This window comes from Protopterus annectens, chromosome 1.part0, assembly GCF_019279795.1.
Source record: "Protopterus annectens isolate FY-2018-M chromosome 1.part0, PAN1.0, whole genome shotgun sequence".
Taxonomy (NCBI): domain Eukaryota; kingdom Metazoa; phylum Chordata; order Ceratodontiformes; family Protopteridae; genus Protopterus; species Protopterus annectens.
This window is the reverse complement of record NC_056725.1, coordinates 1739886521-1739903428: the sequence shown is the minus strand read 5'-3', so window position 1 is coordinate 1739903428 and position 16908 is coordinate 1739886521. Positions and strand designations below refer to the sequence as shown.

The window sequence follows — 16908 nt, the reverse complement described above, 5'->3', positions numbered from 1 at the left end:
AGGACAAAAGTTCTTTCAACCAAGCCATGCCTGATGCTGAGGATACCCTGTGCAGCGGGACAAAGAGGCTTAAAACTACCATGAGGGGAGCTGGACTGGAAGGAGAAAAGATGGTATGGAAAAATACAACTACTTTAATGGCATCTGTAGTAGTCTGATTAGATAAGCTCTCTCTCTGCACTCATGCAGAAGCACCTACTGGTATCTCTGTACAAAATTTCAATTTCCAAAGCAGATGGAAATGATTCAGACCATCACTCTCTCCAGATCATTTTAAATCCATGTCCTACCGATGCCTGGTAATATTTTATCCAATTTACTACTTTCACTAGCACACTGGAGAAAATGGGAGGATATTCAACCTTTTGCAGCAGAGATGCATCCCCTCCAAAGTTCTTCCAATAGTTGCAGGAACAAGACAAATCCCCAGTAAACAAACTCCACTAGACCACCTCACAGGCATGCTGTGACGGGCTTTTTTCCTCACCAGTCACTCAACTCACATTTTCTGACTATTCCAAGATAAAGACTTGTGAAAAAAGCAGCATGATTAAAACACTCTAAAGGTCCAAGAGGAGCAAGTTAGATAAAGGAACAAAAGCTTTGCAACAGACCCTATGTTAAACTTCATCAAAACATTCCTGCATTCCTCTGCAGCTTGTCTATGTAATCAACTTAAGACGAGGACAAAGAATAAAATGCATAACTTTAAATGTTTCTTTTTACAGCACTGCTAATTTTCTGAGCTTTCGTCTAGTGATACAGGGACTATTCTGTTCCTTCCTCATCTAATTCTGCCACAACAGCCACATATTTGCTTGACAAAAACGCATGATATGGCTTGCCAAATTCAACTAAACACTGAACAAATTTTCTAGCTTGATCATGAAAAAAAACACACTAGCGTAAATCAAAAAGTCACCATTTAGCTGTAAAGCATACCTCTCAAATGAGCAACTTGTTTACAGAGATCACTAATCAAAAGTTTACCTCTAAGAGTCCTGATAATAACTTATGCCTAGCTTATCCATTATCTCATGGCATTGCTACAAATTTCACATCCATCACCCACAGTAAAATCTAGTGTGCACAGTGAACTACCTGCACAACATTTTAAAGACCACTGCACTCTACCTAGCTGCATCTGCAGGTCTCACACAGAACATTAGCAGTTACAGGAACAATGTACAGACTGCATTGAGAAAGTTAATTTGTGCATAGTTTCATATTATTGCCATTTTTATTTAAGGCTTCACTTTTCACAAATATAAGCTTAGAAAGGGACATGATTGTGCTTAATTGCAAAAAAAGAGTTAGTTATCAAATCTAATACACTATACATACAGAAATACAAGAAACCTCTAAGGGTGAAAAAGGTCACTTTAAAGCTGGCTCTATAACTATGTACAGTAGGAAAAGCTTTGGGGTATTTCACAAGGTACTGTACAGACAATGCATGCAGTTTCTCCTTTTCACGTTTGCCACTGAACCATAAGGGAGTCTGGTCAACAACACAGAGGCTTTTAGGGAGAGACGCAAGATGACCAACCAGTGATATGTTAAGTTCTTCCCTTGTAAACAGGCAGTGAGCAGGCAGTCTAGACTGTTGACAACATTCCAGGTTTTCTTTGCATAGTTAGTGTTTCATCAAAAGCCTTTTAAAAGGCAATTCTGTTCACGCCCCTTTCAACATGCTGTGACAAGAGAAAGGGGAAAATGAGCATTTTATACAGCAAGTTAATTAGACCAGCGTACTGGTAATACTGTACATGGCAAAGACAATTCACGAACAAGTTCATGGTCAGATCTACTTTTTAAACGATAATTCTTAAAATTCTCCAAACTCCCCTTGACTGAAATAACTGAGGTAATATTAGCTCTTGCTGGCTGAACGTTTAAAAATTAGTAAACACCATCTGTTCAGGCCTTCACCGTTACAGCATTCTATGTATTTCTCAAGAACTCCTGAAGCAGTTTTACACGATACATATTCATTTTTTCCACTGAGAATTCGAACTGCTCCCTACTGCTCTATTCGTAGTACTACAGACGTTCGTGGGCCTGGCAGACTCAAAAATTCCTGGGCATCTCACACTGTTCACAGCGATGCAAGGCTGGATGATTTAGAAAAGTACAAGCAGTGCAGCCCCATGGAGCTCCCTCATCCTCCTCTGTGTCTGGTACAGTCTTTGGATTTTTGATGGGAACTCTCTGCTCTGCAGAAATAAAAAAAAAAAAAACAATTACTATGCATAAACCATAACACTGTTTTTGCAGCACACTGTTCCTTAAATCAGAATTCACCTCCTCTGTGGATAAAGCATTTATAAACTGCAAAAAAAAAAAAAAAAAAAAAAAAAAAAATCAGACTTTATACAGATTAAACACTGCTGGAAAAACAGAAGTCACTACAGCTTGAATGGTAAGATAACTAGCCTCTCTGAGGAATACACCAAATATAAAAGCAGTGTTTTACTATAGTACATGAAAGGATACTACTCAGTGGGTCAAGACCTTTTTTCTTAAATTCTCCACCAATCACAATTTAGTACTGCGTTCCCTCAATGGTCCAATATGCCTAATGTCTATGCACACTGTAATCTTATGTACCCGCTACATGAGCACACGAAAACCAAGAGCCTGCAATTTTATCCCTACAACTACATGAACTACACCTAGTAAAACAAGAAAAAAATGACATCTGCGAGTATACTTTCCATAAACCAAAGTTACGAACTTGCCATAAATGTTAAATTTGGATGAGGTCAGTCCTTCTCAACCAGCCAGACGCCATTCGGTAGCTTGGCAGAGAATTTTTTTCTTTTTGCATACAATGCTCTGCCAAAAAGTTTCCTTTCCAAATTACTGTTAGGCAGCATTAAGGAGGGTCAGAAAAATAAACAATCCTCTACACCATGTATACAATAAGGCGGAAGCGCAAACCATGTAAGCTGGTGCACTACCACCACACAAGAATGCATTCCAGACAAAGGCTTCAGAAGTAGCCTCTGCCCTGGTTGAATGCATTAAATTTTGTTCTGCTTAGAGCTCAGTCAGCCAAGCATTGGTGCAGAGTAATTTCAGAAACTTTGTGGATTGTGAAACCTGTCCAGGTAAAACCTGAGCTTAATGTATACCATATAATGTAATAGTAATCATTTTACTCTGTTGGAGTAATCTGGACAAAAGGCAGATATATGGAGTGAGTTGTCCTGGTGGCTAGCTTAGGCATAAACAATGGATTTGTTCACAAACATATTCCATACTCGTGGAATTCTAAGTATGGAGGTTTGACAGCACAATTCCAAAACTCTTCAGGCAGAAGTAAAGGCCATTAGAAAATGTCTGCTGTGTCTTTTGGTTTTTCCCGGTTAGGGGTCACCACAGTGGAACTCCGGTCCGCTAATGATTGGCAGTAGATTTTTTGAGTGCCGAGTTGCCGACCCTGACGCACAACCTTCAACGAAGGTATGCTCATTCACGCATGTCTCCACACAGAAGACACTCTAGCTGAGAATCGAACAAGATGTCTTGCTGCGAGGCGACAACTCTACAGCAGCACCACCACCGCAGTCCATTAAGGATATAAATTTCAGGTCTACACTGGAAAAAGGTTCAAATAAAGGAAAAGTCAATTTATCTTAAAGAATAACTCAAGAGATATTAGCTCTTTTACATGACATAGATAAGAAAACTGCTTCTACAAAAAGCCTCGCACAGGTTCAAGAATGGCCATTTCTAGACTTTGCTATAACCCTGATGAAAGTCTGCAACTTGCCAAGTATAAATGAACAGAGGAACAGATCAATATCATATCTGTGAAAGGAAGTTAAAAGCTGCCAGCACTCAAGCAATGAAAGAATATAAATCTCTGGAAGTAGTTCAAACAGAAAAACAAGTCCATTTACTTTTGCAGGTTTTTCTAACACTGATGTCTGGCAGAAGTGAAGCTTTGGACCATCTTTTCAGAGTATGAATGGTCCACTCTTCCATTAACAGAACTACTACGTACTTGGAGGGAGTTAAGGTTCAGATGAGTCATGAGGGCTCTAAACGGTATCAGATGTAGAGGGTTTCTAGATGGAGAAACAAGAGTCACAAGAATCAAATTAAGCCCAGTGTGGGCTATTGGAATGACCTCAGAATTGCTCAGCCCAATATTTTGAATGACATTTGAACACTGATAACATGGATACAAGTGTGAAGTCCTGTGGACCATTTCTGAACAAAAGCATTCCTGGCATGTTCCACTACAGGAAAAATGAAATGAGGGTAAAGAAGTTGAAGCATCTGATGTTGGATGGTACTGCAAACAGGTCACAGCAAGACGGAGTGCATAAGAAATCACTTGTGGCAACAGACTAAGCATGTCTGCAATGGAACTAGACTTTCAGGAATAAGGCCAGCAAATCAGAAAAGTTTGTGAAGGTAACACATTCCCATACCCTTACTGCTTCTTTACAAAGATGGTAGTTCCACTATGCTTACTTATGAACCAAACCACTGTCATTTTCAGTGTGGATGGCAACAGCACACTGGGATGGGAAACCTGAAAGACTTGTAACGTTGGAACTTGTTTCTTTAAGCCCACTGGTTACAAGTGTTCCTTTTTGTGGGTGTCCAAGCAACACTATTTTGTTACGTGACAAAGTTTCACAACAGACAAATGGAGGCCAAGGTCTCCAAACCTGGAATCTAATTTGTTGATGTGCAGGCTGAACTGCATTATGTGAGACCATATTTGTTGGACTGCCTTACTTTAACAGGAATCATCTTACAATATGCCTGATGGACAATACAATAAAGACACTGAAAAACACATTTCACAAATCACAAAGTAAGCTTTTTCCTTCCCTATGACTCCCAATACCACACCTGACACACATGCTAACTCCACTGTTACACAAAAGTAGGGAAAGTGTAAAGTTAATGTTCTCCAAAACTGGCTTTTATCAATATTCCTTTTTGGTACTGTCCATTAAATTACTGTGAAATACTTATGCTCTCCCTGACAATGCCCCCCCCACCCTGCAGTAGAGGCTTTTGTGACGATAGCCACTAAAAGGCTAGAAGCAGGAAGGGACTGCCTACTTCAGTTTAGTGCCAAGAATTCACAACTAAGTGACACATCCAGGGCTTGCATGTCTCAGACATCATCAATGTTTTACAATTCACTGCAGAAGTTTCATGTGAAAACTGGCATTTGGAACCATGTAAATAGTTGTTGCCATGATCCAAAGGCTTTCAAGCAGAAAGAGGGAGTTGTGCGCACTAGACTGATTAAGCCTGAATAATTTGACTAATGTTCTGTAGAACAATGATCCTTCTAAGTGAAGATGTGTTTTGCACAACAGAGTATCATCAAATGATGGGAACATTTGGGAAAGCTTTACCTGTGACAATGGTGTTCAAGGCAATTACCAAAGACAGGAAGGAACTCAGAACAGACTTCCCCCTGTGTTAATGCAGTTAGGAGCCAGTCATCTAAGTAAGGAAACATTCTCACTTTGCAGCTACTGGTCTGCTGTAACAATTGGTGTGAAACCCTTAAGGTTGAAACGGGACCAAAGGGAAGGTTCTGGAACTGATAAAAGTAAGCTCCAAACCAGAAGCATACAAATCTCCTGGACTCCTTGGCAACCTTTATGTGAAGGTAAATGTCCTGGAGGTCCAAGAAACGCATCTAGTCTCCTCCTGAAAAACAGGAAAAGATGGACTGCACTGTGACTATACACACAAGGACTCCTTGAGGATGAATTCATTTAAGTCACAGACTTGGGTCCTAGATCTTTCTAGGAACTAAAAAGACATTTTGTAGGGGGTTTAATGCCTCTTCTCCAGGCACTCTTCTGATAGGTTGCTGAAGTTAATTCTCTGAATATTACTGTTCTCAGTTGCTTTTCACTTGTGATAGCAAGTCATGCATCAGACTGGAAGGAGCGAAGTCCAAAAAAGCTGCCTCCACAGTGGTACAGTTTGGCAAGGTCTCAGGGACTGGACTGCTGCTCCCTCTCCTCAAAAAAGAGGGGCACTGTACTCCAGTAACTGTAGGCTATTATCCTGAGCTGGCAACATTTCTGGTAGTTAAGACAGTAGCAGGAGTTTTTTTCCCAAAATTCTGATTTGTTTTTGTTGTTGGCCACATCAAAACCAAAGCTGATGTAGACCTCAGCTGTGTTCTACAGAATGCATGCTGGGTAGTCTGAAATTTAAAGAAAAAAGCTGAGTTTTTTACCCTCCTTTCCACATTTTCTAAGTAGTTTTTCATTGAAAGGTAGAATATCTCAGTCATGTCTGAAAAAGGTGAATTAAGCTTTTTTTAAGAGAAAAAAAACTGTACTGTAAACAAAGGTAAGCACATACCACAATCCAGGATCTTCATTATCCCCTAGTCCATACACTGACTGACAGGTTATCTGCCCTTGTGGAAGACCCAAACTGCCTTGCTCCAGAGGTCAAGCTCCTCCCTTATTCAACAATGTACCTTGGTCTACCCACAGCCCTCAGAATGAGGCTGCTCCTAAAAAAAAAAAAAAAGAATGCTGGTGATGGGAAGAGGTTTACCAGATATGCTTGGAAGCTGGGAGTGAATGTTGAGGGGGAAGGTGGACAGGATGTTGAAGTGGCTGGACTAGGGATAATGAAGATCCAGCACAATGTTAAGCACATAACTCCTGTACCTTATGTTATCCTGTCTGTCCACTTTGATTGATGTGAGAGTCCACAGTTAATAGACATTCCTAAGTGGCATCAGGACATGACACCCTTGATTAATTTTTTTAAACATCTTTATTGACTTATCACACTTGTGACATAAGCAAATTTATATTTAGACAAAAGTAATCAAGTTGTATTAAATTAACATTACTTCACATATATTGCTATGGGTCAATATGACAGTATCGAATGGATTAAATAGCGAATGCTATTTAGTTGGTACCATACTGTTGAAATGGCAAAAACAGCCAAGTCACAGAACATCAAAACCGGTGGGCCGTCTTCAGGACTTTGCTTAAATTTGTGTGTGTTTTTTTTTTTTTTTTTACGGAGCAGTGAATTTTTTCCCTGAGAAAAAATTTGGTGTTCCGTTTGTTCGATATTTTGTTGTTTAGATATTATCGGTACAATGAAATAGCGTTCACTATTTTCATCGTATGAAAATATAATATAGACGCATTGCTACAAATCATATAACCTAAGCAACATTACATAAATTATTCAATTCCTATCCCTTTTTTAAGCAAGAAACATCTTTATTAAACAATCACTTATGAAATAATCAATCACAAACTTGAAAATAAACCACACCGACACAATCCTAGTTGCAAGTATTTTACATCACAAACCACACTGACACTACCAGTTGCAAACTTTAATCAGTTATAATCTACCCAATCATTTTCAGTCAAATATTACATAGTTTAAGTTCTACCTTCTTTTAAACCTCATTCCTCCTCTGTATGTATTGTTCCCACAATTTCCATTTTTCCTATGTAGTTTACCCCTACTCATCTAAAGATCTCAATTCTAGTTTTATCTCTGTTACTATATTCACTACTTTTAATATAGTTGGTTTAGAGTCTGATTTCCATTTTCTAGTAACTGCTTTTATGGCAGCCACCACAATCAGATGAAGCAAGGCCTTACCATGTCTAGGCAATTCCAATTCTGTATCACAGCTCAGAAAAATTAACTCCCTCATCACATCAATCTGCCTACCGAGCATCTCCAACAGTGCATTCCACAGGGAACCTTGAAGTCCGCCAACCCACCACACTCCCAGAAAATAAATTCCAAAGTAGCGCTTTCTTCCCTGTCACACCTCCAACATTTGCTGTCTACCTGAGAAAATTTCTGGAGTCTACTTGGTGTATAAAAATATCTATGTAAATATTTCCAAGCAAAAATCCTAAATCTTCTAGACTCTGTTGCATATTTGGGAGACATGCATACATCCTCCCATTGTGTTTTTGTGAATTGCTTATCCAATTCCTCTTCCCAATCCTTTTTAAGCTCCTGTGATTGATACTTATAATCATGCAATATTTTACATGCTATATAAATTATTCCTTTTCAATGGCAGCTTCTGTTCTAGATTCTATTAAAAGCTCTACCAGTGCTGGTCTTTCACTTAGGATCCCCTATTTCTTTCTCTTTGCCTATACTCAGATATCAATCCTTGATAGGGAAGGCAATCTCTAACCTGCAGTCCAAATAAATTCTTGGCATCCTCCCATTCTATAACCGTTCCCTCTCTAATTATTTGCTCCCAATACCTTGGTTCCTTTGCCAGTTCTCTCCAACAAATTCCAGCCCCCTCCTTACCTATTTGTATATATCTCTAATTGAGGTCATCCCTATCAGCAGAATCTTTCTCCATTCCCATGTTGGCTTAGTTCTTAGAATACTTTTGCCTACTTATGGATTTAATATTCTGTATGTTTATTGTTAATCTCCTTAAGGGTCTGCATCCAAAATCTCAGTCTCCTTGTTTCTTCAGCTTCCCCCATTTCATCATCATCCGTTTCTACTTTGAATTATGGTTTCCCGTTTGTGCTATGAATAGGAGCCTTAACTGTTTAACTTTGAAATACCCCTTCAAATTGTATAATCCCAGTCCACCCTGTTCTACTGCAAGAATAAGCTTATCCCACTTGACTCTTGCCCTCTTCCTCTCCCAGATAAAGTCCTTCAGCTCTAACTGCTATCCACAACTTCTCTTCTGGTTGATAAAAATATGCCTGACCTGTGTATAAGACTAGAGGGACTAAAAACATTTTTGACTGCTTGTATCTTACTATCCCATATCACAAAGCTTCCATATAAGAAAACTTCCATTTTCTCAGTCTTTGTATTATCTTTTTAGTCTCTTCCCACATATCTTTAGCTGCCACACCAGAATAATTTTTAATCCATACATATTTTATTGTGTCCCCATAAATACGGATATTGCTGAACCAATTCATATGTGGATACATAATTTACCTCTATTGCCTTCATTAATTTTGTATCCCAAAAAGATTTGAAACGGTCTCAAAATGTTTCACAATAGTGCAATCTCTCTTTCTGGTTTTATCAGGTATAAAATATCTGCAAATACAGCCAGCTTTTCTTAACTACCATGTAAATTATATCCTTGAATTTCTGAGCCCCTTATTTTCTTTGCCAGTGGTTCTAAATACAATGCAAAGGGGAAAGAGGACATCCCTGCCTGGTTCCTCTGCTCAAGCAGAAATTATCAGAGAGGACCCCACCCAACCTCCTAATCAACCTTATAATTTTTTTTCAGGAAATGCAAATATTTCCATTGCCCTGCTCAAAGTCCCAGCTTACTCTGTCAAATGCTCTCTCTGCCATCAAGCCCCACCAACAATGGTATCTTCTTACATTCTGCCTCCCTCTGGATCATCAGTGTTCTGTTAATGTTGTCAAATGTTTGCCTCCCCTCCACAAAAACCACAGTGACCCATATCTATCAATTTTGGCATTGCTTTTGTCAATTTTTTAGCCATTATAGACATGAACACTTTATAACCATGGTTTACTAATGAAATGGGCCTGTATGAAGCTTGGTCTAATTGATCTTTACCCTTCTTTAGGTATTACACCTACCACTGTTTTTTTCCAGGATGTTGGTACTTCTCATCTTAAAATACTCTTAAACAAAACCTTCCAGATCTTTAGTCTTTTCCCTCGTAGTTTTCAAACGTCCACAGGAACACCATATATTCCTGGGGACTTTTCTATAGATTGGGTATACATCAGTTTTTATTTCATCTCCTCCTATCCTAACCATTAGTATAACTGAGCCTCATCTACCTTTAACCTTGGCATATTTAATTCTTCCACAAACATTTCCATGTGCATCTCTTCTTGATTTCCATATTTCTCTGCTTTATACAGACTTTCACAGAATTTCCAAAATATTTCTAATACCTCTAGAAGATCGTTACGTTCCTTGTTATAAGCTCCCTACGCTTAGCAACAGCCCTTCCTATTTTCTGTTGCCAGTCATTGTGCTAAAAGTTTTTGTGCTATATCATCATCAAAAAACAATTAAAAGCGATATTTCTAAACTTGTGCATATTATCAAGGTAATCTCTTATTTTCTGCTTAGCATTCTGCAGTTGATCTTCCTCTTGTTCTGAGATTTTGCCTATTCTGCAATCCCTCTAAATAATTCTTGTTACTTCTTAACCATAGCTCCCTTTCTTTCATTTCTGCCTTTGATCCTACTCCCCAGCTATGTTGGCAGAAGAAATTTCTATCCTCTCTAATAGCTTTTGAATAATCTCCACTACCCATTCATTAAATTCCTCGCTTTTCAACAGATAGGTGGGGAAGTGGAAGCGTCTCATTTTTATTTCCATTACCCTGGTGTTTTTCTTTTAATTACTGAGCACATGATCTTAGATAGTCATTGTGTGTGTATATCAAGACCTTCAATTAAATGCACATGTTCCTGTGAAATGTAAATTCTGTCTAGCCTAGCCCAGTTTTTATATCTTGGGAAATATGCAAATTCACTCAGAACTTCTATTACTGAATTCACATCTTCCACGCCAAATATTTTCATAAATTTCTTCAAAAATCTATACTCCTTTGTTATACCTTCCCTTCTGGGCCCTCCAGACATTTTCATTGTTGCAAATCACATTCCGGGTTCCTACCTACAAGTAATATTCCTTGCTGAAAATTATTTCTCCCAGAATTTTCACGCCCCATTACAGCAGTTTTAGGTAGAATATTAATACATGCCAGTGTAATCCTCTTCCCTTGCCATTAGCCCCTTAGCACTATAAATCTGCTATCACCTTTTTTATCATTTTCCATCACTACTGCAGGTTCTCTTGCAATTAAAGTGCTCCTCTTTTTCTTTCTTCCAGTTATTCTACTAAATAACCATCCGGAAAACCTCTCTATCAAATTCACATATTCAGTTCTTTCCAACTGCGTCTCCTGTAACATACCATAATTCACTACTTTTTTTTGTATTTATCTGTGAGACTGTTGACATTTAAGGACATTACAGAAAGCATCATTGCATTAAAAAGTTATTCCCACCTTTTATGCATAACCCTTTTTTTGTTAAATGTCTAATTCCAGCTCTTGTGTTACATGCATACACTGTGACAGGTTGAACTTATCCATTTGAGGATATGTCACATCTTACAAAACTTTTGTTTTATTGAAGGCTCTTAAAAAAAACACACACACCAACACCCCCTTAATACCTATTAGCTTAATACACACAAAACTATATACATGGAGGGTATAAATGTATCTTCAAACACCATCATATTGGGTGACTTCAACTACCCGAATATAGACTGGGAACATTACTCAAGCCCTAACTTTCTAGCCCAACGGTTCCTGGAGTTCATAAATTCAAATGCCATGGAACAGCTAGTCACTGTTCCCACGAGAGGAGAAAATATACTAGATCTCATTGTCACAAACATGGGGACAAAATGCTCCACACCAAAAGTATATCCCTCATTGGTGAGATCTGATCATAAACTAATCTCACTGGAAATCCACATCCCGCCCCCACCCCAAACAAAAAAGACCATAGTGAAGAACTTCTCTAAAGCAAACTTCACACTACTCAAGACTGGTGTGGTCTCCTTCAAGGCCCCTGAGCCAGTGGAAACCACAACCCAAGCTGCGGAAGCCCTTACAAATGCCTTCTATGAACACCTCCAGGACTGCATGGATCAGGCAATCCCAAATAAAACCAAGACTCTTTCCACAAAGGGCAAACGTCCAGTCTGGTGGACCCCAGCCATTAACAAACTTTACAATAAGAGGAGAAAGCTATTACATGATAGAACAAAATCCATAAAAGGGAAGTCACCCCTGATCATTATTAGTAAAAAAATACGAGCACTCATAAAATCAACTAAGGCCAATTTTGAGAGAAAAATTGCCATGGATTCAAAGGACAATCATCATAAGGCCTTTTTCAGCTATGTTAGGAACCTGGGTGGAAACTCCCAGATATGCTCAGAATTAGTCCAAAATGATACAAAAATCACTGAACCCACAGACATTGCCAACATACTGGCAGACAGGTTCAGTGCAAACTTCACCCCTCTCCCCTAAAGGAGAGATAACTATCCCAGCCGAGTGTAGCCTCCCGGACATCTCAAATGCGCAGGTGAAAGCTGCTCTCTAAAGCTAAAACACAGCATCAATGGGACCGGATGGTGTCCCCGGCTGTGTGCTACACGAGCTAAATGAGGAATTAAACCCGCACATAAGGCAGCTGTTTAATCTCAGCCTTACCACAGGATACGTGCCCAACGAGTGGCGTGACGGCAACTGTGGTCCCACTCCACAAAGGCGGCGCCTATGGACCCTGGTAATTACCGCCCATAAGCTTAACAAGTCTAGTCTGCAAAGCTATGGAGAGGATCATAATGGAGCTCATAAACAAAGATATAGGGACTTGCAGACATTGGACCTGACCCAGTTTGGCTTTGTCAAGGGAAGATCATGCCTTTTGAACTTGGTCGACTTCTTCAAACAGTCACCAAGGCCATTGATGAGGAAAGGCAGTCCATACAGCCTACCTTGACCTTGCAAAGGCTTTCGACACAATACCCCACTCGGTATTGTAGAAAAACTTACCAGCTTAAATGTAAACCCATATGTCACAAGATGGGTTGCAAACTGGCTTAAGGACAGAACCCACAGGGTTAGAGTTGCTGGCGCTATGTCAGACTCCAAGCCGCTCACAAGTGGTGTCCCACAGGGCTCAGTCCTTGGCCCCCTATTGTTGGGCACCTACTTCTCAGAAGTACAGGCCAACATGGGAGGACTTTGGCTGACAAAGTTTGCAGACGACTGCAAACTGGGCGCCATAGTGGAAAGTGCATCGGACACGGATATCCTTCAGAAGGGACTCACGGAAACAGATAGCTGGTGCCAGAGCCATGGCCTGAAGTTAAACGCCAAAAATGTATAGTCATACCCTTCGGGAAAACAAGGTAACCCCAAGCTACCATATAGGTGGCAATCCACTAAGCACAGAAGAGGTTATCAGGGACCTGGGGACCCAGGTTGACAGTGGCCTTTCTTTGACACTCACGCTGCTAAAGTGGTTAGAAAGACCTTCTACATTGCCCACCTGATCATGAAGGGATTCACATCCAGATCTAGTGAGGTCATTGTTCCCTGTACTCTTCACTTATCAGACCAATGATCGAGTACAATGCCCCATTCGGGATGTATCTCACCCGACATCTGCAGCAATTGGAGAGACCCCAAAAGTTCCTCACCAAAAGGATAAAGGGACTCCAAAATCTGTCATATGCTGCCAGATTGAAGAAACTCCAGCTCTATTCAGTCGCATACCGTCTGCTCAGAGGTGACATGTGCCTGACATACAAGGCCATGTCCAACCCGGAATTAATGGACATGCTCCACCTCAAAAAATCCAAATCCACCAAAACCACTAGAGCAAGCGACTTAAACCTTAGCACGGATATAAATAGGACGTGCTGGAGGGATAGATTTATCACTCAGAGACTCCCTATGCTGTGGAATAAAATCCCGGTCCATGTGAGGCAGAGCACCTCGCTGACTCTGTTCAAGAGTAATCTAGACCTGTGGATGGGAGATCGTAGGTTTACCCCGGGAATCATCTCTGTGTCACTGCTGGACAAAGGCACAACAAACTAATGGGCACAGTATTTTTTCATATAAGGGGTGGCGTAAGCCACAAAAATTTGGGCTAGGCTTATAATGCCTTAGGGCAGATAGCCTAGTATAAACCTATGAACATATGAACATCTTCAAATACTGAAATTTCACCCTCCTAATGGAAGAAAAGTCCCAAACTGACAGCCACACTGACAGACTTGACTTAACCTAAAAGAAAGGTTAAACATACTAAGACACATGATGCAGCCTGTGCTCCTACTAAGTGCTAATTGGTTTTGTCTTTTCTTTATAGCTCTCCCACAGCTGGGAAAACCCCTGAATGATTTCAGGAAACAATGTCCTAGCCAATTTCTCTTCATAGTTTTTTTTCCTTCAGCCACTCTCCACCAGCCTTTAGCCAGTTTCTCTATCAGACTGTCTCCATGGAGACACGAGAACCAGGCATTCAGTTTCTCTATCAGACTGTTTCCATGGAAACAAAGAAAAGCTGCAGAATTGCTACTGAGCATACATATTTTTGGTAGACAAAAGTCTCATAATATTCGGTATTCTTTTTCATTTACTTGCTTACTCTTAAAATGTGTTACTAGATCAATCTAAGGTCATTAACCCAGTCGTTTCCCGATGAAAAAATGAGAAAAAGCACATTAATTTTTCTTTTGTCATGTTCTTTTAACCAGGCTGTTTTCATTGCACTGCCTACAATTTCTTAAAACTGAAAAAAAGGAGAGAGAGAAGGGAGAGAAGAAAGAAAGAAAAAACTCAGCAACACCTGTTCATAATCCCCATTACACTTAAAAATAACTGAGAAAACTTTACTTAATAGCATGCAAAGAAACCCATACACCACAAAATAGTGACAAGAAAATAATTTCCTTACAATTAACTTTCTTCCTCCTCTTCCCCTCCCCAAAGCATTTCTTGAACATTGACATGAAGGGCATATGCTTTACAGTCCTCCACAAGTCCAACAAATTCTGAAAGTCTAGTATTTCTAGATTCTTGTTCTGTCACATATCACATACATAATTATTGCCTTGTAATCCCACATTAAGTTACTGGTTTTATTACTATTCATCTCCATCTCCCAAATCCTGTCACTGCTTCATCGCCAACATACTCTCTCAATTCTTCTAGTCAGCTCTCCTGCTCCCCTTTCCTTCACTCCGTTTTCCACTGAAACACCAGAAAAGGTTTTACAGGTACAGTCTTCTCTGCGGATTTTATTACCAAAGAACAAGCTCACTTTCTGTTGCACAAACTTTTGTATTTCCTCCTTACTATGTACTTTAACAAAAAATTATTTTGTCCCTCCAGGGAAGAATACTTTGAAGCAACTGGGTACATCAGTTTCAGTCTCACACCTGCATCCTGACATTCCTTGAATAATGGAATAAATTTGTTTCTCCCCTGTCTGGTGTACAAGTAATTATTCTCCACAAACACTCTGCTGTCTCCCACTTTTTGTATTTTGTCCTGCCACAGTTTTGTCAAAATCAACTCCTTCTGCTAGTAGGAATGCATCTTTACTAATAAAAGGTCTAGGTTGCTTTCGCATAGCCAGGTTTGGAGCGCACACACAATGTTCCCTTTCAACCAAACTCCTGCTATGGAATACCAGTCTAGTTGCTTATTTGTGCTTTCATAAAATTAATGCAGGTCTGTTCCCTTCCAGCTTCTCTGGTATAGCTGAAAATCTCAACTTTTCCCCAATGTATTTTGACTTTTTTTTTTTTTTTTTTAAGGATCTCTTCCTAAGCAGTTTCATTTAGCCAGCCTTTATTTCATTTCCACCTCTGATTTTTGCAGCTTTGGCACCTCATCTGAATATTCAGTATCATTTAGAGCTTGATTACTAGCCTATAATACCTGATAAAGCTGTGCATTGTTGACCATGTGCTGCGGCATGCATGTCAATGGAAGAATTCTTGGAACAAGCCACGGAAGTTGTCATGGACCTTGTAGAATTTGCCTTGGGTTTAGGCAATACAATTTTATTTCAACTTAACTCAATAAGTGAACTGGTTGGCAGACCCTTTTCAGCCATGACCCAAGCGCAGTAGTGCCTTAGAAAATTACAGATGAACTTAACATATGAACGGAAATGACAATTCTGAGTTAATACAAAAGAGTACTTACTGAGATGAGACACACGACAGAAAATGGAATGGCAAGCAATTTACAATACGTATTTTTAAGGATTTTATCTCGCCCTGCATCATTCTATGGCTCTCTACCCAGTGCCCACGTCTGTCATTGGGTCTGATAGCCATCTCCTTTTACTTCCCCAGGACAACCCCCAGCAGGGTTGGGACTGATGCAGAACTTAATGGATCCTGGGGTCTTGGCCATTCACATCTACCTAGGGGAAGCTTATTTTAATCCCTGTCACTTAACTCCTCTCCTTATGGTATGAGTGAGGAGGGGGATGTCCCCAGTCTCCACAAAAGATCATCATAGGAGGCCTACAAAAACAACCATCCCTCCCTTCTGATCCATCAGATGCCTGAGGTGTTAATCGAACCCGACTTGCCTGGGTCATAGTAGGGCTTTATTGCACTATGCCACTGGAATAGCTCACAATATGTACAAGTTGATGACAGTCAGCATTATAGAAAGGTTTTGTTGATGAAACAGATGTGCATAATGTAATCAGAGCCATCTCGACAAAGTAACTTTTGATACCTTGGAATAAAGCTTGGGAGTCGAGCAGGAGACAAGAGATAGTTGCTGTCCTTGAAATTCTTAGCATGATTTAGGTAAAAACGTAGTTGTCTATGATCAGCAAAGGAATCGAGCAAATCCCTTTTCTCAGCTACAGTGGTTGGGAAAAATACTTGTAAGTGAATGTTCAGATTTAGAAGAAACCTCCGGCATAAAGGAGGTGTTAATTCTGAGGGCAATTCTATCTTTATGGACAGAGAGAAACAGGGTTTACAGAAGAAATTATATAATAATTTCGCCTGACTGACTTGACAGCGACCAGAAAAGTGCACTTGTGTACTTTTGATAACAGTAGATGTTCAAATAGGTAACTGCTGCAGTAGCTGTAACTACAGTGGACATATCCTGCTAAGGATCAGGCAACCAGCCAGTATAAAAAGCTGTGAGCTCCCTCCTCGTACACAATACACCTGTCCTTAGTAAACAGTATGCACTGGTATAACAGGGAGCATAGCTGTACCGAAAAACTGCTTTCCTGCCCAAAGGGGAGGCTGAAGCCTGAAGCTCTACAGTAAC

General features: G+C 39.9%; 1 protein-coding gene across 2 annotated transcripts in view; it reads right to left on the bottom strand.

The window, feature by feature from the left end:
• Nucleotides 1-1218: 1218 nt before the first annotated feature.
• Nucleotides 1219-16908, bottom strand: part of LOC122799732 (TGF-beta-activated kinase 1 and MAP3K7-binding protein 2-like) — a 368141-nt gene continuing 352451 nt past the window's right edge. For both annotated transcript variants that reach the window (XM_044069000.1, XM_044068991.1), the window contains exon 4: nt 1219-2216. In XM_044069000.1, the coding sequence (XP_043924935.1) occupies nt 2071-2216 (146 nt within the window). In that variant the 3' untranslated portion in view covers nt 1219-2070. The remainder of the gene's footprint in view (nt 2217-16908) is intronic.